The 24430-nt window shown below is 58.0% G+C and overlaps 1 protein-coding gene across 5 annotated transcripts in view; it reads right to left on the bottom strand.

The window, feature by feature from the left end:
* Positions 1 to 24430, bottom strand: part of BCAS4 (breast carcinoma amplified sequence 4) — a 56267-nt gene that overhangs the window by 5695 nt on the left and 26142 nt on the right. For all 5 annotated transcript variants that reach the window (XM_065922179.1, XM_065922176.1, XM_065922177.1 and 2 more), the window contains one exon: positions 20074 to 20208. In XM_065922179.1, the coding sequence (XP_065778251.1) occupies positions 20074 to 20208 (135 nt within the window). The remainder of the gene's footprint in view (positions 1 to 20073; positions 20209 to 24430) is intronic.

The raw sequence follows: 24430 nt of genomic DNA, 5'->3' as shown, positions 1-24430 counted from the left end.
TGGTTGGGCTGAGGCGCCCCTTGTGGGCGGCCCCCGGGCCCCTGGCGGCCACGTCGCCTTTCCAGAACCCACTGCTTCTGGTGGTGGGTGCTTCGGGGTTGGCCCCCCCGGGCGGGCTGCACCCCCAACCAGCTCCTCTTCTGACAAAGCCCCCACCAGGCCTCTGCAGCAAGTGGCAAAGGAAAGCCTCAAGCCAGCCTGGGTTGGGGGCCTCTCCTCTGAAGCCCCCCACCCCCCGAGTCAGAGCGCCATCTGCTGAAGCCGGGCCCACCTGCCTCAGGGCTTCATCCGCCCAGTCCTGTTCCCAGAAATCCCCCACGGCCCCCCGTGAGTCCTGGCCAGGCTCAGCACATTTTTTCTGCAAAGGGCCAGACAGTAAATGTTTGCAAGCCCCATGGTCTGGGTCACAGCTACTCAGCTCTGCCCTTCCAGCACCAAAGCAGCCACAGGCAATGAAAAAGTAATGGCGTGGCTGTGTGCCAATAAAACTTTATTTACAAAGATGGGGGCAAGCCCCACAGACTTCCCTGGTGGCCTAGCGGGTAAGATTCCATGCTCCCAATGCAGGGGGCCCCGGGTTCAGTCCCTGGTCAGGGAGTTAGATCCCACATACCATAACTAAGAAGTTCACATGCCACAACTAAAAGATTCCATGTGCCACAACTGAGACCCAGCGCAGCCAAAAAAAAAGATGGGGGCAGGCCAGGTTTGGTATTTTTAGTTTGCCCCTAAATTAAATCTGTCTTCCTAAGTAGAACAGGCATAACAAACCCATCCCTCGCCCATGCAAGTGGTCACCAAGTAAGGGGCCGCCAGACACAGGCTGCGGGGCCCAGGGCCGGGTCCACCTTGCAGACTGTCCCCAGGCCAGAGTGTTGCTTGGTCGGCTGCTCTTGAGACATCACTGCAACTCCATCCTGTCCCAACTCACTAAGCATCCTCCACTTCAAAAGAAACACCACACCGCCATCCCACACGTGGGCCGGGTTCTGAGGCTCTAAGGTGTGGTCCACCTCTGGGAGGCAGAGGCCTCAGGCTGACCATGGATGCAAGCTCAGGCAGCCAGAGACTCACCCTCACCCACCGAGTTACCAGACACCTCCAGCCCAGGCGACTAGAGGCCCAACCTACTGGGTAAACAACAACCTCAGCTCCTGTGACCCTGTTCAATACGCTTATCTCTAACCCTCACAGCACTCCTTCAAGGTAGAGGTTTCCCATTTGCTAGAGCCTCAGTTTCCTCTCTGTCAAATGAGGATAATGCCATCGACTTCATGCAGTCCTGCCTGGAGCACAGCAGTGATTCTGGAGGTGCTGCAGCCACCTTGGCACTGTGAGGACAAAAGCCAGAGGCTTAAGGATGACAGGGCAGTAGCTCAGAGAATCAACTGGCCATCCAGGACTTCTTGTCACACAAGGAAAAAACACAAACCCTACTTGGTTAAACCACTTCAGTCAGGTTTCTGTTGCACAGCCTGACGGACGCATGCTATTACGCTCACCATCACTCCAGTTAATAGTGACCTGCCCAAGGTCATGCAGCTAGGAAATGGGTGGAGCCGGGACTCAACCCAGGTCATTCGTATGGTGAATGGAATGATCACAAAACAGTGAAAACTTCTGGATCTCAGAATTATTCCAAAAGGTAAAATGGAATTCCAAATAACTGATGCATGCATTGCCCCCTCCAGAAGCTCCACTCCTCTCGCGTGAGGGCTGCACGTGGTGACTTGCTTCCGCAGAACAAGGGTAGGGGAGAGAGCAGGCTGAAAATAACTGCCCAATAGAGACACCTGGCAAACACTGCCTCGGCCAGATAGTCAAGGTCAACATCATCCGTGCTACGTCACGTTGAGAGCAGGGGCCCTGGACCTGATGTGACGAGAAGGGCACTTCACCTCCAGGGTCTCCCCCTCCTCCAAAACCCACAAGCCCAACCTAACCACGAGAAAAACATCAGATGGGCCCTAACTGAGGGACGGTGAACAAAATCCCTAACCCACAATCCTCAAAACTGTCAAGGTCATCAAAAACAACGAGAGTCTGAGAAGCTGTCATAAACCAGAGGTGGCGGAGCAGACACGAGGACTATCTAGAATACAGAGAAAAGGGCACTGGGGAAAACCAGTGAAACCCGAATAAACTTCGGAGGCTAGTTAGACAGCAGTGTATGAAGCAGGGTCCTTTAGCTGTGACAGCGCACCCCAGTCAAGCAAGACGCTTGGGGGAACTGGGTGAGCGGCATATGAGAACTCTGTATTATCACAGCAACTGGTCTCTAATTCTAACGTACAAAATTGTGTTGGGTGGAGGCAGGGTGAAGCAGGCAGACAGAAGAAACATCTTGGTCCATCAGGACAGACCAGGCCCCCGTCTTTCTCATCTCAACCACAGTGGCCAAGTAGTGAGCTCTTCCTGAGTGCCCAGCCCACAGCGGGACCTGCGGGCCCGCAGCCCGTTCATGCCCAGCTGCTGAGAGAGACAGATGTCCCTACTCCCGTTCTCCAGAAGACGAAATGAAGGCTCACAGACACACCTGCCCAGGATTGCCCCACTAGGAACTGGCAGAGAGCGGAACTCGAACCCAGGCCCGGCCTGGCCTAGCACAGCCGGGACTGGGGGCCCTGGGGCTGAGTGGGGCAGGGAGCCGTGCTCTCGCCCAGGACTCGAGACGTCCCTCCAGGATCTGCTTTCCAACCTTGGACCCTCAGGCACCCCCCTCTGGCTTATTCAGAGCCAGCAAACCAGTGGCCTTTGGGTAGCGTCGGCCCACACACTTGACAGGATCAGTTCAGTTCAGTTCAGTTGCTCAGTCGTGTCTGGCTCTTTGCGACCCCATGAACTGCAGCATGCCAGGCCTCCCTGTCCATCACCAACTCCCGGAGTTTACTTAAACTCATGTCCATTGAGTTGGTGATGCCATTCAACCATCTCATCCTCTGTCCCCTTCTCCTCCTGCCCTCAATCTTTCCCAGCATCAGGGTCTTTTCAAATGAGTAAGCTCTTCGAATCAGGTGGCCAAAGGATTGGAGTTTCAGCTTCAACATCAGTCCTTCCAATGAACTTTCAGGACTGATTTCCTTTAGGATGGACTGGTTGGATCTCCTTGCAGTCCAAGGGACTCTCAAGAGTCCTCTTTGGCACCACAGTTCAAAAACATCAATTTGTCAGCACTCAGCTTTCTTTATGGTCCAACTCTCACATCCATACATGACCACTGGAAAAACCATAGCCTTGACTAGACGAACCTTGGTTGACAAAGTAACGTCTCTGCTTCTGAACATGCTGTCTAGGTTGGTCATAAGTTTTCTTCCAAGGAGTAAGAGTCTTTTTATTTCATGACTGCAGTCACCATCTGCAGTGATTTTGGAGCCCCCAAAAATAAAGTCTGCCACTTCACAGGATGGGCTGGTGCAAATTGTAAAACATGTTACCTGCCACCGTGGAGGCACCGGGATGGTTCACGTGAACACCGCGTTCCTGCTTCTCCGGAACAATGTGGCCACGTGGCCGCGCTAGGCCCGTCTTCCCGCGGGCTGTGGCAAGTCGGGCCCCTAGATGTCTGGGCACGTGCCGTCCGGTCTGCCGCTGGCCGGCCTCATTCGCCCACAGGACACCGGGCCCACGGGCTCCGGGCCGGCAGTGGCTCCGGGCTCACGTCACCACGGGGCCATGGGTGCTCCCTGTCTGTGGCCTGGTCCCCGGGGGTGGGGGGAACGGCCAGCCCGGGCCGCTGCTGGGGCCAGCGGCTCCGCCCTCAACCCGGGGCCCTCCAGGGCGTGCCGGGGCCCGGAGTCAGGTGCGCCCTGGGGCTGTTCTGTGGGGAGAAGGCCAGCTGGCAGAGGGCAGGGCAGGGCATGTGCCCAGGGCCACACAGCTGCTAAACGGCAGAGCCGAGCGTCAAATGGGCTCTCCCGAGCTCCTGGCAGCGGCCTCCACTTCGGCCAGCCCACACGCCCTTCACCCCCGGGCCCAGCCTCTCCGCCCCGCTCAAGGCCTCCTCACCCCGCCCGCCTGTCCTGCCGGCAGCGCCTGTGTCTGCTGCAGGGCCCCCAGCCTTCCAGAACACTCTGACAGCTGTGAGCAGGGCCCCTCCCATCGTCTCGAGCAGCCCCTGCGTGTCCAATCCTGCCTGCGGGGTGGGCTGGCCGGCCCCATGGTGGCCGCACGCAGTAGCGCCCCTGCCCCGAGCCCTCCTGCCCGGCCCCGCCAGTCCGCTCAGCACAGCTGCCAGCGGCAGCGGAGGCTGCTGGGGTGACGGGGACAGGGCTTGGGGCTCCCAGCTGGGACAGCTCCGGTGCAGGGCAGACCCCAGACCACCAGGGACGAGCTGGTGCAGGCTCGTGAGAGGCCATGCTGACCCTGGAGGCTTCGAGAGCCCTGTGGATCCCACTTTTAGCTGCAGGAAAAGCGTTAATGTGGAAACCAGCAGAGAAGGAGCCCCCGGAAATTCTGCCAAGACAGTGGCGACCAACTGCAAACGCATGCAGGGTCTGGGAGGCAAGATAGGACAGCAGGTGGACGGAGTCACGGCGTGGCCCCCTCCAGAGCTGGGTCTCTGGGGGCTCCCTGACCCCTCCAGCCGCGGCCCCTCTGCTCTCCCGGGGCCGTCTCCTGGAGGAGGGGGGTGTCTGACCTGGGCTTTGCCTCTCATCAGACGGCCACTGAGGCTAACCGTCTAACTACTGTGCACTTACATATATATTTAACTGGGCACCTGCTACATTTCAGAGACCTAAATCTGCAGATCACAAAGGCCCTTCACAGATGAGGAAACCGAGGCTTTCAGGAATCCCCGGCAGTCCAGTGGTCAGGACTCCGTGCTTTCACTGCATAAGGCACAGGTTCAGTCCCTGGTTAGATCCCATGTGCTGTTTGATACGGCCAAATAAATAAAGCACACAGCAAAAGCAACGCATGGCTCTGGAGGGAAGCCTGGAACGGAAAACAGATGAGAAGGAGAAATCTGGTAAAATCCAAAGTTCAGTGAATAACACTGGACCAGTGCGGGAGGTCTTGGTTTTGACACCTCTCCTGGGTGGCTGTCAGCCCACCTGTCACGTGAGGTGACGGGAGACGGGGAGACGAAACAAGGGGAGCGCGGAAGCTCTCGGGAGTACCGTCCTTAAAAAAGGTTTTCCGCAAATCTAAAATTACTCAAAATAAAAAGGTAATTTAAAAATAAACACACAAAGTGTATTCCCAGCAGAACATGTGAAGGGCTGAACAATCACACTGATGTCCTAACGACGCCGGTGATGGAGACGGCAGCTGGACCTTCCTTTATCTCAGCCACTACTCAGGACAGGCCTGGACAGGGGCTAGGACTGGGTATCAAGCCCATGTGACTGAGATTCTGCAAGCTTAAGCTCCACGCAAAGCATGACACTTGCAAGTGATAGGCAGGGCCAGCCAAATGGCTTGATCTGATGCTCTGCTATCACTGTCTTGAAATCTTCAGTAAGTTTAATATTTTAGGAAACTTTTATTCACTGATTTCTGGCGATGCTGGGTGCTCCTTGCGGTGCTGGGTGCCCCTGGTGGTGCTCGGCCTTCTCACTGCGGCGGCTCCTCTCGTTGGGGAGTTCGGGTTCCAGGACACACAGGCTTCAGTCGTTGCCATGCTTGGGTTCGAGGCTGAGACTCTTGGCTGCTCTGTGGCGTGTGGATCCCTCCTCGCAGATCAGGGACCGAACTTCTGTCTCCGGCATTGGTAGGCGGACTCTTTACTACTGAGCCACCAAGGGGAAGCCCCTCTCAGTAAGTCTTGACAAAGGGGTCATGGGTTTCCATCTTGCACGACCCCCGCCAACTCTGTAGCAGGCTGCGGTGACAGAGCCGGGTTACAAACTGGGATCTGCGTTCTCCATCCTTAGGATGGTCACACGCGGTCAGCTCCAGGCACAGCATGGGCCCAGCGCTCCTGGTTGAGAAAACCTCATGGGGCCAAGGGTGGCTTGTGGGAGCAACGGTAGAGTTGGGGGATGACCTTGGTGGATGGATTTGGCTGCAGCTGGGGCTGTCCCAGAACAGATCAGGTAAAGAAGATGCTTTTCCAGGCCAGAGCACCAAATCAGCTGCCCAGGGCCAGCGGCCTCCCTGTCCCACTGGGGTTCTCCACGTCCACGTCCGTGAGCCCAAACCAACAGCTGGCCAGGGCCCAGCAGCTGGTCATGGTCTCATCAGAGCCATCCTTGTTTCATTCCGATGCCGATTTACAAGAGAATCCTCGAGGCTTCGTTGGCCGACCTCGAAGGTGGTTGACTCCATGAAAGGATGTTGGAAGCAGCACCAGTTAGCTCTGGGAAGCAGAAAGCTTCTGTCTTTACAGACACCATCGACCGTTTTGTCGGCATCCTGCACGTGGGCAGCTGTTGACCATTAAACAAGCCGTCAGCGCAAAAACGGAGGCAGCCACCAGGACCGGCGGGCTCCGAGCAGCTGCCCACGGGCCCGCCTCGCACCCCTGCTCCTCACCCAGGACGGCAGGAACCTGCTGCAAGGCCGCCCCAGGCCGGCACTGGGCTCTGGCCCCCGACCCCAGGCGGGTGGGTGGCCTGGGAGCCTCCGACGGCCACGGTCACCACACCGATCCCATCCCCGTGGCCCCAGAGGCCCAGACACGGATCTCACAAGGCCCTTTCACAAGAACTCAGCTCGCGCACTCTCCTGGTCGGATAAGGACATTTTATCCATTGGGCCCCCTGAGCATGAAAAAGGATGCTTTCCAAAGTCTGCGACAGAACATTTGAGAGCAAGAGAAAGGAAAAGAGGAAGAGACAGAGCTTGGTGGAAACAGAGATGAACATCATTAGAGATGGGGGCTTCCCTGGTGGTTCAGACAGTAAAGAATCCGCCTGCAATGTGGGAGACCTGGGATCACTCCCTGGGTTGGGAAGATCCCCTGGAGGAGGGCATGGCAACCCACTCCAGTGTTCTTGCCAGGAAAATCCCATGGACAGAGGAGCCTGGCGGGCTGCAGTCCATGTGGTTGAAAAGAGTCGGACACGACTGAGTGACTAGGCATAGCGCGGCACAGAGATGGAGACTTGGACAAAGGGAAACAGACAGAACACACAAGAAACAGAAAAATATGAGAGAGAGAAGATGTGGCGACCAGATACAGGAGAGCTCAGAAAGGGAAGAGCTGGTGGGAAGGAGGAGGGAGAAGATGGGAGGTGAGAAAATGAGAGGGAGGAGGAGAGGGAAGCGCCGAGAAGCCCCGACAGGAAACGGGGGACTGCGGGGGGCGGTGGGCTCCAGCGAGGACCAGGGAGCAGACGTGATGGGAGCTGGGGAGTCGGTCCTGGGATGCGGGGCCTCCCCAATCCAATCCCGGGCGCTGTGCCCGGCAGGCACACGAGAAACTCCCCAAGTCACCCCACACTAAACCCCACCCCTTTGTCCAAGAAATAACAGTATTCTGAAAAGACAAAGGCCAGTGCAGGAGACAGGGTGCTCTGGGTGCAGCGGACTCCATCTGGCCTGAGGGACAGCACCAGGCTCTTCTCTCATCTGACTCAGGACCCGGGAGAAACCTCTGGTCTCCCCCTTCCACCCAGGGGTGGTGCCTGCTGCAAAGCTGCAAAGCGTCCCTGGCTGCAAAGCCAGAAAGAGGAAGAGAGGTTCGGGGCCACCCCCCACCCCCACGGCCAGCCCAGGCCTCCAGCCCCTCATCAGCCCGGAGCCCCTCGCAGGGGCGTCTCCCTTCTCCTCTCTTCCGTGACTGCATCCACTGCGCCCAGGAGCATCTGGTCTACAGCAGATGCTCAATCAACAAGTGTTCGCTCTGCCTCCAGGCTAAGGCCTCAGGCTCCTGTTGGAGCCTGAACCCCACCCTCGCATCTCCGACCCTGGCTCTGCCTGCCAGCGCACCCAGAGCGACCCCCGACTCACACTCCCTGGATGAATCTCCAGGGAATTATGCTGAGCGAGAAAAGCCAGTCCGCAAAGGTGACACATTGTGTGATTCCGTTTATAGAACACTTCTGAAATAGCCGAATTTCTGAAATGCAGGACAGACTGGTGGTTGCCAGGAGCTGGGGAGAGGGCTGGGGAGGAAAGGTGGAGGTGGTCACAGGAGGACGTGAGAAACCGCTTCGGGGCTGGGACTGTTCAGCCCGCGCTGTGGTGGAGGAGACAGGAGCCTCAATAAAACAGAACTGCACAGAACAGATCCAACTGCACAGAACTTAAAACACACACCATTGAGTACAGGTAAAACTGGGGAAACCCAAGGGACTTGCCTGACTTCCAGGGGTTAAGACTCCCTCTAAGGAGGGGCGGGGGAAGGATCTGGGGCTTCCCAGGTGGTGCTAGTGGTAAAGAACCCGCCTGCCAACGCAGGAAACAAGAGAAGCGGGCTCCATCCCTGGGTTGGGAAGATCCCCTGGAGGAGGCCATGGCGACCCACTCCAGTGTCCTTGCCTGGAGTCTCATAGATGGAGGAGCCTGGCGGGCTGCAGTCCACGGGTCGCAAAGAGTGAGATACAACTGAAGCGACTGGGCACGAACGCAGAACTAACTGGGCAGGAACGCAACCACGCAGGGAACTAGAATCCCGCATGTCATGTGATGTAGCAAAAAAACCCAAAAAACCCAGGGAGATCCAAGAGCAGCAGCAGAGCGTATCAAGGCCGAAACCCCGGCTGTGATGCACCTCGGTTTTGGAAAATGTTACCACTGGGGAAAACTGGGCAGAGTGCACAAGGGCGCTTTCTATTATTCTTTATGAGCACGTGAACCTCTAACTGTGGCAATGAAGAACTCCAATTAAACACACACACGTTCCCCCGCCTCCACTCAGGCCCCCAGCCCAGGCCCCCAGCGTCTCCCTCTGGACCACCCCAGCAGTTCCAGCCTCCTGACCTCCACCCTTGCCCTTCCAGCATCTCCCTCCGTATCTCGAAACCCTCCAGGGCCCAGTCCTTGCACGGACCCCACGACCTGCTCCACCCACTCCCCCCACCTTCACCCCCGGCTCCAACACACCGCCCACCAGGCCTCGCCTCCCGGCTCCTGCCTGAGACACCGGCACACTCCCCTCCTTACCTCCCCCGGGACCTCGTTGAGCTCCATGTCTCCTCCTCAGGGAGGCCTCCTCTGACCCCTCCTGCCCCCAGACCCATGTCACCCCCCTCCCTCGCCTCCTTCTCCCCCAGAAGGCACTTCACAGGCTACACTAGACTATCGGCTGTTGGAGGGCGGGAACGTCCTCTGTCCTCCCGGGGGGCTCGGAGGATCTAAAACAGCATCTGGCTCAGGTAGGTGGTGGATGATAAGTACTTCTTGAAGGAATGAATGAAAAGGGAGGTGTTGGGCGGAGATCTGGCATCAAAGGAGTCAAGCCCGGCCCAGGGGCTACGGAAGAAGGGGTAAAGGGCTGGGGTTGCCCACTGATGGCTCCTGGAGCAGCAGGGCCTTCCGGGGGACACAAGGGGAGACTTAAGGGGAGGAAGCGCCCAGCACAGGGGGATGGCGGGCTGGCCTCCAGGCACGCGCTCTCTAGGTCTCCCGGAGCAAAGCCCGAGGTGCGAAGGGACAGCAGCCAGGACAATACCCTGCAGGCCAGGCCACGGTGTCCAGCCCACACGCTCTCGAGAACAACAAACTGGGGTGGGCTGGAGGCTGAGCTCCCTTTCTGGGACCTCTTGGGGGGCCCGGGGACAAGCCATAAAGGGTTCCCACCACCTGCCCGTTGCCTCTGAAGCAGCTCAAGCTGCCTGTGGGGACGGGGGTGGGGGTGACGGCAGGGGTCACAGAGGACCTCCGACTGGCACTTTTTTTTGGTAACGGAAGGATAATTATTTACAATATTGTGATGGTTTTCGCCATCATCACAAACAGGCCACAGGTACACATGTCTCTTCCCTTCTTAGCCCCCTCCCACCTCACTCCCCACCCCATCACTCCAGGTTGGCACAGAGCACAGCTTTGGCTTCCGGCATCACACAGCAAACTCCCACGGCCTATTTCACCTCTGGGAACGCACAGGTTCCAATGGCATTCTCTAAGATCATCCCACCCTCTCCTTCTCCCACTGTGTCCAAAAGTCTGTTCTTTGTGTCTGGGTCTTGTTTGATGCCTCACACATAGGAGCGTCAGTACTATCTTTCTAGATTCCATACACATGTATTAATGTACGATATTTTGTCTTTTTCTTACTTCACTCTGTGTAATAGGCTCCAGGTTCACCCATCTCTTAGAACTGACTCAAACGTGTCCCTTTTTGTAGCTGAGTAATATTCCATTGAGTACATGTACCACAACTTCCTCACTTTGCATCCATCGATGGACACCTAGGTGGCTTCCACGTCCAAGCTGTTGAAAACAGTGCTGCAGTGAGCACTGGCGTACATGTGTCTGTCTCAATTATGGTTTCCTCAGGGCACATGCCCAGGAGGGGGACTGCCGGGTCATGTGGCAGCTTTATTCCTAGCTGTTTAAGGACTCTCCGCACTGTTCTCCATAGTGGTGGCACCAGTCTGCATTCCCACCATCAGTGTGAGACGGTTCCCTTTCCTCCACACCCTCTCCAGCACGTACTGTCGGTAGACTTTTTGATGCTCTCAACATCCCCTCGAAAGCCCTACTTGGAGCCGCCAGTGCTGAGGGCAAGACCCCTCCCCCTGGCACAGTAAGCGATGCCCCATTTCCAAGTTCCTCAGATGGCAGCAGTCCCTCTGTCGAGCTGTGTGACCTTGGCCAAGTTGCCTAACCTCTCTGTGCCTCATCTTTCTCATCTGCCAACAGGGCTAATGATCATTTCTACCTCGTAGGGTGTTTTACCCAAATACCCCCACAGTGCTTAGAACACAGTAACTCCTCAATGAATGCTGGAGAATTTCATTATTACTGCCCTCTGGATTTCTTTTTTTCTTTTCAAATAGGACTATACTTGATTTTCAATGCTGTGGTCGTTTCTGCGGTACTGCAAAGTGAATCAGTCACACATCTACCTGTGTCCACTTTTGTCGTTTCATCCTTTTCCCATATAGGTCGTTACACAGTATTGAGTTACACAGTATTGAGTTCCGTACACAGTAATAAGTTCCTACAAAGCAGGTGCTTATTAGTTACCGATTTTATCTGCAGCAGGGTGGACATGTCAGTCCCAGTCTCCCAATTTATCCCTCCTCACCCTCTCCCCTGGTAACACAGATTTGATTTCTACATCCACGACTCTACTTCTGTTTGACAAATACGTTCATTTGTACCTCCCTTATTTTTTAGATTCCACTTCGAAGTGATGTAATGATGCGTCTCTCCGTGTCTCACTTACTTCACTCAGAATGACCGTTTCCAGGCCCATCCATCTTGCTACAGATGTCAGGCCCCTCAGTTCTCTTAAATGATGTCATTAGCTTGGGAGCAGCTCAAGTGTACAGTTTTACAACACTGAGTTTTTTTTCAGTGTTAAATGCATCCAGTTTCAAAGCATGAGTATTTAAACTAAATCACAACTAGGGAAGCCAGTTTCTGGTACTGCTTTGATTTTTAATTCCCAACGACCCTCAAAAATCATCCAGCACACTTCTCAGCCCCTAACAGGCGTGGCTTATCATCACCCTGGTGACCAGGCTCAGTGGAGATGCTCAAGAATGCCTGCTGGCCAGACAGGGACAGCTCTCTGGGGACACACTGGGCACCAGCCCTGAGGCCAGCCCCCCGGCCCACGGCCTCCCGAGCTCCCCCAGCAACGACTGCTGCCATCTGTGTCTGCCTGCCCACCACTCCTCCTCATACACACTCCTGGGAGGGGTGCCCGGGGCCTCTGGAGCCAGGTCCAGCCAGCCAGGAGCCGCCAGACACAGGAGGGGACAGGGCAGAGCTGGGGCCACAGTGCTGAGGTCCCCAGCCCAGGTCACCAGGGGCCGCCTCCCACGTGGGGCTCAGTTAGGGCCATCCTTGCACTGGCCACCTCCCTGCTCCGACTCCTCACTTCATTGAAAAGCCAGGACGCCTCACTCTTTGACCAGGTGTCCCAGGTTACTTAGTAGGACTCTCCAAGTAACAGGAACTTTGGCCTTGACATTACAACGTGACAAGGTGTGATGGTATCAGCCGGAACAGGCACCAAGGTGAATTTACTGCTTAATGAGACGTGGTTTCTTTTCCTGGCAGAAAGCTGACCGTGAATGGAGCCAAGTTCAAGAACTTCCCAGGCTCCTTGGGTATTAAAGGGATCACACCTTCTGCAAATGCCTCAGCCCCAGCTACAGGCATCACACGGGTTCCTACACCAGGAGGAACCCCCTCCATCCATCACGTCACCTGCAACCTGCAGTCATGGATGGGAGCTGCTGGTGCTCTGCCGGGGCCTGCCTCGCTCAGGACCACCGTGACACCCAGCGCCAAGTTGATGCCACGAATCGGGCACCATCCCCTCCCACGGCCCTTTCCTGACCCCTCTTCCCCCGGTTTCTGCCACGCACCCTACCCACCATTATCTGCTGTAACGCCCGCCTCTGAGTTTACTCTCCAGGGTGAGCGTGAGCTGGGGCAGGGACCAGTGTTATCACTTCTGCATCCGTCAGCGCCCAGCTCACCTCGGGTATCACTAACAGCGCCCCCACCAGACTCTCCAGCACGCTAACCACATCTCTGTAGGACCTCCCCCGCCCCCACCAACTGTGGCCCCGCTTACGGCCAGCCAGGACCCCCAGACTCTGAGACGGGCAGGAGGTGTCCTTGGTGCTGCCCAGGCAGCAGGCGCAGACTGGACGCACAGCCGGCCTGCCTCTCCAGTCCCCACCGAGAGCCCACTCGGGCCCACAGCCTCTCTTTCCCTCTGAGGGGGGAGGGTCCCAGTGAGAGCCCTAGGGACGCTGGACAGACGCCAAGGCCGGGGAGGGGCTGGGGCGAGGGGGCATGGTGCGGGCTTGTGTCAGACGCAAGGAGAGACTCGGGCGGTGGGTTGGAGACCCAGCTCCACCCCTGGGTCAGGAAGACCCAGGAGGAGGGAATGGCAACCCACCCACTCCAGTATTCTTGCCTGGGCAAGCCCATGGACAGAGGAGCCTGGCAGGCTACAGTCCACGGACTCACAGAGTCAGACATGACTGAGCATCTGAACACACGGAACGGGTGGATGAACATGAAGATGAGCCGAGCCAGGGACGGTGAAGCGCTAGCTTGGGTCGACCCAAAGGAGAGCCCAAGGAATGCTCCCTGCTGGAACCAACGTCGTCATAGCTACTGTTGTTAAGTCCAAGAGAAGACAGTCCTTACCCTTGAGAAACTCTGTCTTGGGGAACAACAGGTGAAAACAGAGATGACTCCCCAGGGTGCTGTGCCCACAGGGGACTGGGGCGCCCAGAGGAACGCTGCCCGGGGCAATCCAGATTGCTTCCCGGAGGTGGTGACGCTCAATTTAGCCTTGAATGACGAATAAACAGCGCCAAGCCGGGAGCAGGCAGGGGCCTCCAGGCAGGGGACCCGCATGAGCAAAGAGCAGAGACAGTGTCCGCCAGGCCCAGGGATGGGCCACGAGGCAGCACCGGGCTCCAGGATGTTCACGGGGGCAGCCCTGAGGACGGTGCTGTTAGGAGACAGGGCGCGGTGCCCTGCCAGCCGTGGAGAAGTTGGCGTGTCCCCACATGGGCCTCAACAGTGCCCCCTGCCCCAAATAAACACTCCTCTCTGTGGAAAGGAGCTTCCTTCCCGCTCAAAACCTAAACAAAAATGTAACACTGGAAAAAAAGATCTGATTGCCAAAGCAGCCGGCCAGTAGCCCTCTGTCCTTCCCTGGCACCCGTGTCATCAACTCTCTGGACTCAAACAAGATCCGTTAACGTGTGAGTGCTGAGGAGCTCGGGGACAGCGAGCCTGCTGGGGGAATAACCCAGCCCCCTCGCCTCCACTGCTGCGTTAATATCTGCCATCTGCTCGGGCTGCACTTTTCCCCCGCAAGGGACGACGGGGCAGAGGAGGAGAGGCCGCTCCAAGGCCGGGAGAAGGCGTTAGGGGATCTCCTCTACCTTTGTGCGGCCCCGAGATAAAGGCCCAGCCGGGCCGGGCCTCCTTCCGGGAGTCACCCCTGGGGGACTGGGCACAGCGCGAGGGCGGGGCAGGGGGCCCCCCGGCCTCCCCAGGACCAGGTGGGGCTGGGCGAGCTGGGGGCGGGGTGGGGGGACGGCGGGGGGCGGGGCAGCGCCAAGCCTGGCACCGAGGACGCCTGCAGGCGGGCCTGGCAGGGCAGCTCCGCCCACAGCCTCCACCACCTCCAGGGAAGCCCAGGAGGCGCCCCGGGCCGCTGGGCAGACTGGCAGACCTGCAGACCTGGGCCCTGTCTGGCCCAGCTCTCCACTGCCTGGCGACCACCCCCAGAGGGACCCGGGGAGAAGGGGGCCTCCAAGGGCCATGGACGCCTTCAGAGCATCCACTGATTAACGTTTATTAAACACCTACTAGGCGCTCAACCCACTAGGAAACTCAAGTGCCCACAGGCAGGTAATGACAAAGGGTGACGTGGGCCAGACGGCAGCTCAGCAGGGATGCTGCTCGCGGGCCCAGACCTCTGCTTTGTCTTTTTTATATTTTTATTTGGCTGCACCAGGTCTCAGTCATGGCATGTGGGATCCAGTTCCCTGACGAGCAATCAAACCTGGACGCCCCTCCATTGGGCAGAATCTTAGCCACCAGACCACCAAGGAAATCCCCCTTCTGCTTTCTCAAGAGAAGCCAGAGGTCTACATTCTTATGTAAAACTTCCTTTTTTAGATGCTGGCAGCTAATTCAAATTAAACACGTACATATACCAAGCTGGCCAAAGAACACGTGCTGGTGGGGCAGCCCCGGCCCCAGGGTCTCCAGTTTGCAACCCCCGCCATCCAGGCTGTGGTTCCTGCACTTGGGAGGATCAGAGAGAGAAGGGAGAGACCTGAACAAGGTCAAAGTTGGGTCAGATCTGTCTCTGCTGCCTGCGCTGTGTGGCCCTGGGCAAGTGAACGGCCCTCTCTGAGCCTCAGGTCCCTTGACCTCTGGGGCTGTTACGGGACATCGAGACAAGACACAGGAAGCCCTTCATGAAAGCACTCAATGTGCAGTGCTGTGTTCAGCCGCTCGGCTGTGTCTGACTCTGCAGCCCCATGGACTGCAGCCCGCCAGGCTCCTCTGTCCATGGGGTTCTCCAGGTGAGAATACTGGAGTGGGGTGCCATGGCCTGCTCCAGGGGATCTTCCCAAACCCAGGGATCCAACCCAGGTCTCCCACACTGCAGGCAGATTCTTTACCACCTGAGCCACCAGGGAAGTCCGAAAGTACTCAATACAACCACAGTTGGAACCGGAGTAGACGCCCAATAAACCTGCTGGTTACTCATCACGCTTCTGCAGAAAGCTGAAGGCCCCTGCTGGGGCTGGCGCAGAGTGGAGGAAGATGCCATGGGCTTTCCCCTCTCCCTGGTCCCAAATGCCTCTGAAGGGCAGTGGGGGGGGTGGGGGTGGAGGGTTGGCTCTGGGATACCGGCCATCAGCCCCAAATTCAGAGCTGGGGAGTGTGCTGGGTGTGACCCACAGCACAACACATTTTCCCCCCTCAAATGTTTAACAGTGAGAAAAATTAGTTGCAGACTTTTAGACATTAGAAAATTCATATAAAACTCCACATGCCCAGCGTGCTCCCCCAAATAGGAAAATCTGGCCCTCCTTGATCCCGTTTCTGCAAAGGCTGCTTCTGAAATTAGCTACCTCTATCATTAAGGCACGGGCTCTGCAATTTGCCACAGTCTGCACCACTCCCTACTGTATCACACCTGGCAGAACATACCCATTTGTGTTACCAGATCGCCCCGTGGGCAGGTGCGGGGCGAACAGGTGGGTCGGGCAGCCCCAAGTCGAGCCCAGGCCACAGCCCACCCCGGCAGCCTGCTCTGTGCAGTGTCAGGACTTGGCCCCAAGTGGTTTTGCGCTTAGCCAGACAGCCTTCCTTGGAAAACACTAGACTGTTATCCATCGGGAAATTAATCAAAATGACACCTCGTGAACAAGATGTTTTGGTTTGGCGGAAAACAAACAGTGGCTGACAACAAATTAGCGAGGCTGTTCTGTGCCTCTGGGTGCGGGCGCCGAGCAGAGGGCCTGGCGTGGTCAGGACACCGTGGTGGGCACTCGGCCATCACCGGGACCTGGACCCCGGGGCGCGGCGACCCCTGGCGTGCTCTTCACGCCCCTCCAAGACCACATGCCTCCAGCCCCATCTCACTTTCACTCCCACATGTGCCTGAAATGATCTCCAGATGTGAGGGGCCCTGTGCGAGCAGGCAGGGGGGCCGCCTCCTCAGGCAGGGTCTCTGGGACCAGACACACGCTGGGAGACCGGGGTGCCCCCTGAGAGCCCCCGTTTTCTCTCCCAATCGGACAAAGGCCCTGAGACCCAGCAAGGCAAGGGTCTCAGGGAGCTCCAGGCACAGCATGCGGGGTTTCCAGGCCAAGGAAACCAGCCCTAACAGCTGAACTCTGAAGCTTGGAGGGCACGCCTGTGCCCGGCTCGGCTCCCGTGGTCAAGTCTAGACAAGACAGCACTGACCCCAAATGCCAGCCTGAGCTCAGGGTAGAGAATGAGCCCTGGAAACTCCCTAAAGCAGAGCACATCTACCAAGTCACTCCTTGGCTACGAGCCCTCCCAAGGCTCCCTGCTGCCCTTGGACTAGCGCTCGGGCCCCCGGTGTGGCCCGAGACCCCTGCTTTGGTCCAGGCTGCCCCCCACCTCGTCTCCTACACCCTCCCCGGCTCCCCACACGGGACTCACTGCTGTTCCTCAGGACCCAAGCCCGTCCCACCCGAGCCTCCGGGCCCGCCACCCCCACTAGTGGGAACAGCCCTGCTTTTGACTTCAGCCTGCTCTCACTCACCGTCCGGGTCTCAGCTTACGTGGCCCTTCCTTAGAGGTCATCCCTCAGAGCAAGCCAGGCCCTCTTTAGAAATGTCCAGCTACTGAATTTTCTGAGATTTGGTCACTGCCTCTATTCTCCTACTGGACATGTGCTTCCTGAAGTAAGAGGTCACGGCTCTCTCCCAAGATAATGAGGGACAGAGTTAAGAATGTAGATTCCTATCCTGATGCTCAGCTGTGTGGCCCTGGCTAAGTGACTACACCTCTCTGTGCCTCAGTTCCCTGGCCGGGATTAAAAACAGCGCCTCCCTTGTGGTGTATTGGGGCTGAGAACAGCAGCTGGCACTGCTGGGCTTGCTCTCTGTCCCCACCACCACGAAGGGCTCAGGCAGCCTGTCCTGAGCCATTATTTAAAGGTGCAGCTGACGGCAGACCCACCGGTGCTCGGAACTCTCCGTCTGAGAGTTCTGGACTCACTTTCTTCTTAATCTTCCCACTGCTTTAGTGGAGGAGGCCCTCTTCATCGCACATCAAATCGAAACCAGTTCTCTAGCAGGCAGACTATTTCATGATCAAGCCCATGGTAACCAACAGGTAAGCAATCTGAGGCCTACAGAGGCTAACAGACTCACCCACGGTCACACAGCTAAAAAATGCCATGGCCAAAGAGAGGTGCGATCCTGAGTTAAAGGTTTGCAGCATTGGAAGAATCAACATAAAAGCGTAACAGGAAACTTTCATGCCACTCAGCATGGAAACACGAACCTTTGTACCATGAAAATATTCATGTGTGCGTTAGCATGAAAACTGAAATATGTACATTCTTATGTCTGGGCACAGAGGGCCCAGGGCACCAGGCCAGCCCTCACCCCGGTCTGGGCACTGACCACGCACGTCTCCGGCAGTTCAAGTCGGAGACCACAGGCCCAGCCTTCGGGGGGAGCGCGTGGCGAGGAGGGACACTCAGCTGGCATCCCCGGGCTGGGCCCGGCCTCGGCCAGCAGCGAGGCACATGGGCAGAGGGGCAGTGGGGGCAGGGGGCTTTCTGGCCCCACCACCGCTGTGTTGGGAGACCATGGCCCGGCGCCCCGTGCCCTCCCTGGCCTCCCCACTTTAGCTGCAGAGTGAGGGAGAGAAAAGACGGACAAAGGAGGCCAGGAGGGCCGGTGGCGCTGGCAGAGTTAATAGAACCGCAGGCCCGGCCTCTCCCCACCCTGGCCCTCCCCAGGATCTCCTGCTCCAGCAGATGGCTGAGCAGGGAGGGGGGCAAGCCTCCCCCAAAAGGCCCTTGCCCAGCTCCAGGGGGTGAGGGCAGAGGGCCTCCTGCCTGGGCCCCCGGAGGGAGGCCCCTCGCTGATGCCCCCTAACTCCAGCGATGAGCTGCCCGTTTCCTTTGAGGGGGTGGGCTTCCAAAGGAGTAGGGGCAGGACCCTCAGCCAAGAGCCCCTGCCCTGAACCAGCCCCTCACTGCATGGGGCAAGGAGGGTGAGTGGCGGCAGGAAGGCAGAACCCGGGCCCATGTGGCCTCCGAGGGCGAGGGCAGTGGTCAGTGAGGTGTCCACCTCAGCAGGGATGGAGGGGAACTGACTGGACACAGTGTGGAACCCTGGCTGGGTGGGTTCTTCCAGACAGAAGAAATGGGGAGCCACGTGGGGGCTCTTCAAGGACCCCAACCCAGACTGCAGCTGCAGCGGTCGGAACCAGGCCCCGAGAGATCCAGCAGGACCAGGCACTGCAGAGCGCCGGTTCCGCAGGTTCAAATTGCAGCTCCACCACGTTCGGGCGGGCAAGCGGTTTGACCCTTTGGTGCCTCAGTTTCCTCATCTGATGACTAGCCTCCCTCACTGGATGGGCTGTGAGATGCCAGCGGGTCTGGGCCCAGGGCAAGCTGTGACGACTCTTTATCTAGAAGACCCCCTGCAGCTGGCACCCCGGGTGCATGTGCAGCCCTGGAAACCCTCAGGTTTGCACGCGCGTGTGCGCACACTCGCCTGCATCCCCTGGACCACACAAAGCCCTCCCAGGGCCAAGATCAACACACCGGGGTTGCTGAATGACTCACCAGCTCTGGCTGGGACGCGTTTCCTGGAACAAGTCACCACAGGTAGGGCTGGGGGGCCCCCCGAGTCTGGTAGAGATGAGAGGGTGCAGGTCCCAGCGTGCCTGGCCACACCCTGATGGGATCCCGCAGCAGGAGTGGGCGGGGGACCCCATTCCACAGCCCCGCAGGCCTGAGTTCCAACCCCAGCACTGACCTCAGATGCCTGACTCTCCCCTCCAAGCCTTGCCACTAAAGGCAGGCACTGGTGCCAACCACAAAGGGACAGCCGTGCGGGTTACAGAAAAAGACTGTAAGGTGCGGAGACCAAGGGCCTGGCAGGCCCGACCGTGAGGTTACCTGCTGCAGACAGCAGGCAGCCAGGACCTCTGTCCTTCCCCCTCGGTGGTGCTTCTGAGCCATCAGTGGGCAGAGCACCGCGTGACTGGGGGCTCCTGGTCACCCTGCAATAGTCACCATAACTTGAGGGAGAGGAGGACCACGGAGGCCGCTCCTGACTTCACTGTCATTGGAAGGCGCAAGAGAACGCATTTGTCTAGAGAGAGCGCAATTGCAGAGGGCTTCTCAGAGGAGGTGACATTAACTTGGGCTCTAACGGATCAATAAGAATTCTGAGACCATGAACTCTGATGCCACGATCCAGGTGCTACTGGCTTTGGGGCCGTCCCTCACCTGGAGGCAAGCAGGTAAGCAGCACAGAGCAGTTTTTCCACCAGCATAAGGGGCACAAGGACCCTTCCTTTTGCATAGGGAAGATTCCAAGGAAGTAGCAGTGCGGGAGGGAGAGGCCCTGGCCAGCTGTGGGCTCGCTGCCCCTCCCACTGGCCAGCTGGAGGTTGACTCGTGCCCTGGGACGCGGAACCCCACCTGAATTCTGGAAATGGGCCTGAGCTTCAGATGCGGAGGGAAGGGACAGGAGCTGTCTCACCAGCGCGGGAACGCCAGACAGACCCGTGCTAGGCAAACAGCAGGCACTGAGCAAACTGTGGATGAGGGGGCGGGCAGCCACGGCACCACCGCTCAGGGCGCACGGGGCACCCAAGAGAGGGTCTGCGACGCCCCAGCCGCCAGCCAGACGCCGCTTCCTGTCTGCAGACGCCAGCCGTGCCCTTTGAACTCCCGTTTCCGGTGCCCCCTCCCGGCCCCGGGGTCAGGGAGGGGGCGGGGAGGGGGATACTCACGTTCCCGAGCGCGGGGAGCCCGGAGGAGCCCAGCCACTTCCGCAGGGTCTGAGAGAGGGCCCCGTGGTCCCGCTCGGCCCGGAGCACGTGGGCCTCCAGGAAGGAGACGTGCCGTCTGACCATCTTGACAAAGGCCTGTCGGGGGAGCGGAGAGACAGATGCCACGGCTGCCTCCGTCGGCCGCCAGCAGCCACTGCCTCCAGCCTCCCTCTCGCCAGCCGCACCGGCGCCAGGCTCTGGGAGACCTCAGGCTCGCTGGTGCCTGGCTGGGAGCACCTTCAGAAGCCCTGACCCTAACAGTGTCGCCTCCTCTTGGGGCCCCGGCCTGCCGAGCCTCCACTCCTATCCTTTCTCCTTCTCCCGTAGGGACCCTCTGTTTAGACTCTCACTGAGGGGAGAAGCCAACGGTCAGAGAGGTCGGACCACCTGCCCAAAGTCACACAGCTAGGCAGCAGCAGAGAGGGGACTCGGGCTGCACGACCTTCTTCATGAAAACTAAAGTTTTTAGAAATCGCTCTCTTTTTGTTTTTTTGGTCATGCCGCGCAGCTTGCAGGCTCTTGGTTCCCCGAACAGAGATCAAACCTGTGCCCCCAGCAGTGGAAGCCTGGAGTCGTAACCCCTGGGCCACCAGGGAATTCCCCGAAATTGCTCGGTTTAATATTTGATGGGTATTGGGGAGTCTCACACTCAGAAACCGCCAAGGGGCAGGCAGTGACAAGTGAGTGAAACAGACTGACAACAGGCTGGGTGAGCTGGAATACCAGGTCCCTGGCTCCGGGGGGTCACTCAGCTTGGGGCTCTACTGCAAACCTTCAATATTGAGAAGAGAAAAGAGAAGGCTGGGGTCAGACCCGCTGGACTAGAACCCAGGGGTCTACCACTCACTGGTCATATGCCTTGTACCAGGTTACTTCATTTCTATTACCCCCCAATTTTACTATCTGTGAAGCAGGAATCATAACGATATCAACCCTGCTCAGCAGTTTAGTGCCCAGGGCATATTAAGAGCTCAATTAATGCCAGATAACATCATTTAAAAAGAAAAAACAGGACATTCAGATTTCATGAAAAATGTCTAGTTTTTAACAATGTCAGCAATAAATCCGGAACGTTTATAAAAGGCTGTGCAGGCCCACTTGTTTGCGACTTCTGCGGTGTCTGTGTGCGGGGTGCACGTGCGTCGGCATCTGTACCTGCGTTTGCGTGCATGTGTGTGTTGTGTGTACATGCGCGTGTGTTCGCATGTGTCATGTGTGCGTGCACTGCTCGTACAGCCGGGAAGGCCGCCAAAGGTGGCGACTCCAGGTCCATCTCAGACAAGCCTCCCCTCTGTGGGCCTCTCCTTTCCCGAAGGAAAATGCAGAAGGTTTTCCTGCATCAGGAAGAGGCCTGCATCAGCGTCAGGCCCCACGGGGGAGCCCCACTTCTGCAGATGCAAGGCCCCAGGCCCGCCGACCCAGCAAGGCCCAGCACCCGCTCTGCCCCCTCCCTGTGTCCCACCCAGGCCTCTCTCTGTTTCCTCGAAAACCCCAGCCTCACCCTCCTCGGGGCCTTTGCAGCAGCTCTCTCTCTGCCCGGGCACCTCTCTTCTCCATGGGTGAACCCTGCTTTTCTCCCAGGCCCTGAGTCCGCTGGGCCCTCCAGAGGGGCCTTCCCCGACCGCCTAGGCTAACGCGGCCCCACCCGTCTTCTTCTGCCCAGGCCCCGTCTTCTTTGCTCTCCTCGCCCTCTCAGCTTCCTGTCTGCCGGTTCAGGGTCCATCTCCTTCCAGAATGTGAGCTCTGGAGGAGCAGGTGCTGAGTCAGTGCTGTTCACAAGGCCACGACCAGGGCCTGCTCGGCTGGATGGCGGAGGCAGGAATGCATGCACGCGTGAGAGGATGAGTGCACACAGGAGAACACGTGTGCATGGATGAAGGCATGCACACATGAATGAAGGCACACACACATGAATAATGCACACACACATGAACGAATGCACACATGCATGAACGTACACATACATGAATGCACACGTGAATGAAGGTGCACACGCATGAATAATGCATGCACATATAAATGCATCTATGCACGAATGCACACCCAGGAATGAAGGCACACATCCAAGAGTCAGTGAATAAATGAATGACCGCATCCTCAGCAAAAAAACATTGGATGAACCAAAGCTCTGAATAAGGCACATCAAGTGTGTGTGTGTGTGTGTGTGTGTGTTTGTGTGTGTGTGTCTCTGTGTGTGTGTGCTGGGTGGAGGGGGACACGAGGAGCCCCGGGCCGGGCCGCTTCCCCTGGCCTCACCGGCTGGCACATCTGGCTCTAAAGCACAGAAGGAAGTCCTGCAGGCCCTCCCTGCAGCCGATTCCAATTTTACGCTCCCTGGGTTAATACCGCTGTGGTGGGGAGTGTGAGGGACGCGGAGGAATGTGCGCTCACGAGGTCTGATCCGCCTCCAAAACGCCTGCCAGGGAGGGCAGGCCGGCCAGGCCACGGCCAGGGAGGGCTGAACCTGGCCAGGAAAGCTGACGGGGGCAGCGGGACGACCCTGACGGGCATCCACGCGGAGAGGGGAGGAGAGGGCACAGACGGGGACGGCTGGGGGCTGTGACCGCCCTTGGGAGCAGAGGTGACTTCCACATAATTGTCTCTACAGTGAAAACGAACCACTTTTATTATCAGAAGCGAGGGAAGGAAGGAAGGAAGGGAAGGAGGAGGGGAGGAGTGAGACGTGGTCTTAAAATACAGGTGTGAGTTCTGATGCGCCTGCATCCTTGTGACAAAGGCCCCCGCATTCAGGGCAGGCCCGGGTCCAGACGGTGCCAGCGCCCAGCACTGAGGAGGGACACCCAGCACGGACTTCTGTAATCCCAGCTCCACCACTCCCCGGCTGTGTGACCCTGGATTAATCCCTTCACCTCTCTGTGCCTCACCGCTCTGTAAAACAGGACCAATACCAGGACCTGCTCTGCTGTGAGGGGTAAGCAAGTTCTTTCATCTAAAGCACTTAGAGGCCCTGGCTCACAGCACTTGCTCAGTAACTTAGTTCTTTCTGGCCTGAGAGGTCACCCCCAAGGTTCTCAAGCCTCCCGGCCCCCAGCGGATCACAGTGATATGGGAGAAGAGTGCTCCTGGGCTCCCTGGAGCTTCCAGCTGGCTGGGCAGAGTGATGAGCAGGCGCTGGATCCCGGCTCTCGGCCTGCGGGCACCCCCGCAGTGACAGCCTGTCCTCCCCAGCACCTGCAGGATGCCAGGGGCCGGCCTCACACCCCACCTAGAGGAGGAAGCTGACCGCGAGAGGGGAGTGAGTGACCCGTGGTGCAGACCCAGGATGTCGCCGGTGACCCGCTGGATAAGACTGTGCTCCAATGCAGTGGGCACAGCTCTGATCCCTGGTCAGGCCACTAAGATTCCGCATGGTGCAGTCAAAAAAATAAAAACAACCCCAAACAAAAAACAGTCTCCAAGGGGCAGATCTGAGGAATCCATCTGCCTCAGGACAACGCTGGGTTCTGATCAGGTCCTACGCCTTATGTCACACGTAGCTCAGCAGGAAATACCGAGTCTCCCATTTGCCTTGAAATCCATGACCCTCTTGGACCAACACAGTTTTTCTTCTTTTTAACTAGGGCCCAGCTGCAAAGAAATCTCTCTCTGCTCTACAGAAAACAGCAGCCCAGGGGGCTGACAGGAGGCAAATACTACTGGGTCTCGATGGTGCCAGACTCTAGGTCAGAGTGGCGACTGCGGCGGCCTGAAGATTCACACCTCATGGGAGGGGAGAGTGCGTCTCAGCTTCAACTGTTCCCGGAGGACAAGGAGGAGTGGCTTGGGGCTGGCCTTCTCATCCCTGGCTGCCCAGGGCAGTCCTGGACCCTGCTGGCATCTCCAGCCCCACTCTGGTCATCACCCCCCTCGCCCCTGTAACCTGGCCATTTCAGATCCTTCTGGTCCATCATCTCCTTGCTGCCCAGAGCCCGGAGCCTCCCACCACTCTACCCTGGCTGTGCCGCCCACCTGCCCCTCCTACCCAGCACAGCTCCTTCCACTCACGCTCCAGGGCCTGTAGCGTCTGCTGCCCGTTCCCTACTGCCCTCCAGAGCACACGCCTCTGAAGTCGCCCTTGGTGAATGTGGGCAGCAGAGTAATGACCCCACCCAAAGGTCCCCAGCCTCACTCCCAGGGCCTGTGAACATATCACCTTCCATGGCCAAAGGGACTCAGCAGGTGTGAAAAAGATGCTGAAGTGGGGAGACTGTCCTAGTAATCACGGGGGTCCTTATAAGACGGAAGCAGGAGACAGAGGAGGACAGAGCCTGGAAGATGCTGCGCTGTGGCTCTGAAGATGGGAGGAAGGCAGCACGAG

The sequence above is a fragment of the Muntiacus reevesi genome, chromosome 2 (assembly GCF_963930625.1).
Source record: "Muntiacus reevesi chromosome 2, mMunRee1.1, whole genome shotgun sequence".
Classification (NCBI taxonomy): Eukaryota; Metazoa; Chordata; class Mammalia; order Artiodactyla; family Cervidae; genus Muntiacus; species Muntiacus reevesi.
This window is presented reverse-complemented; position numbering and strand designations above follow the sequence as displayed.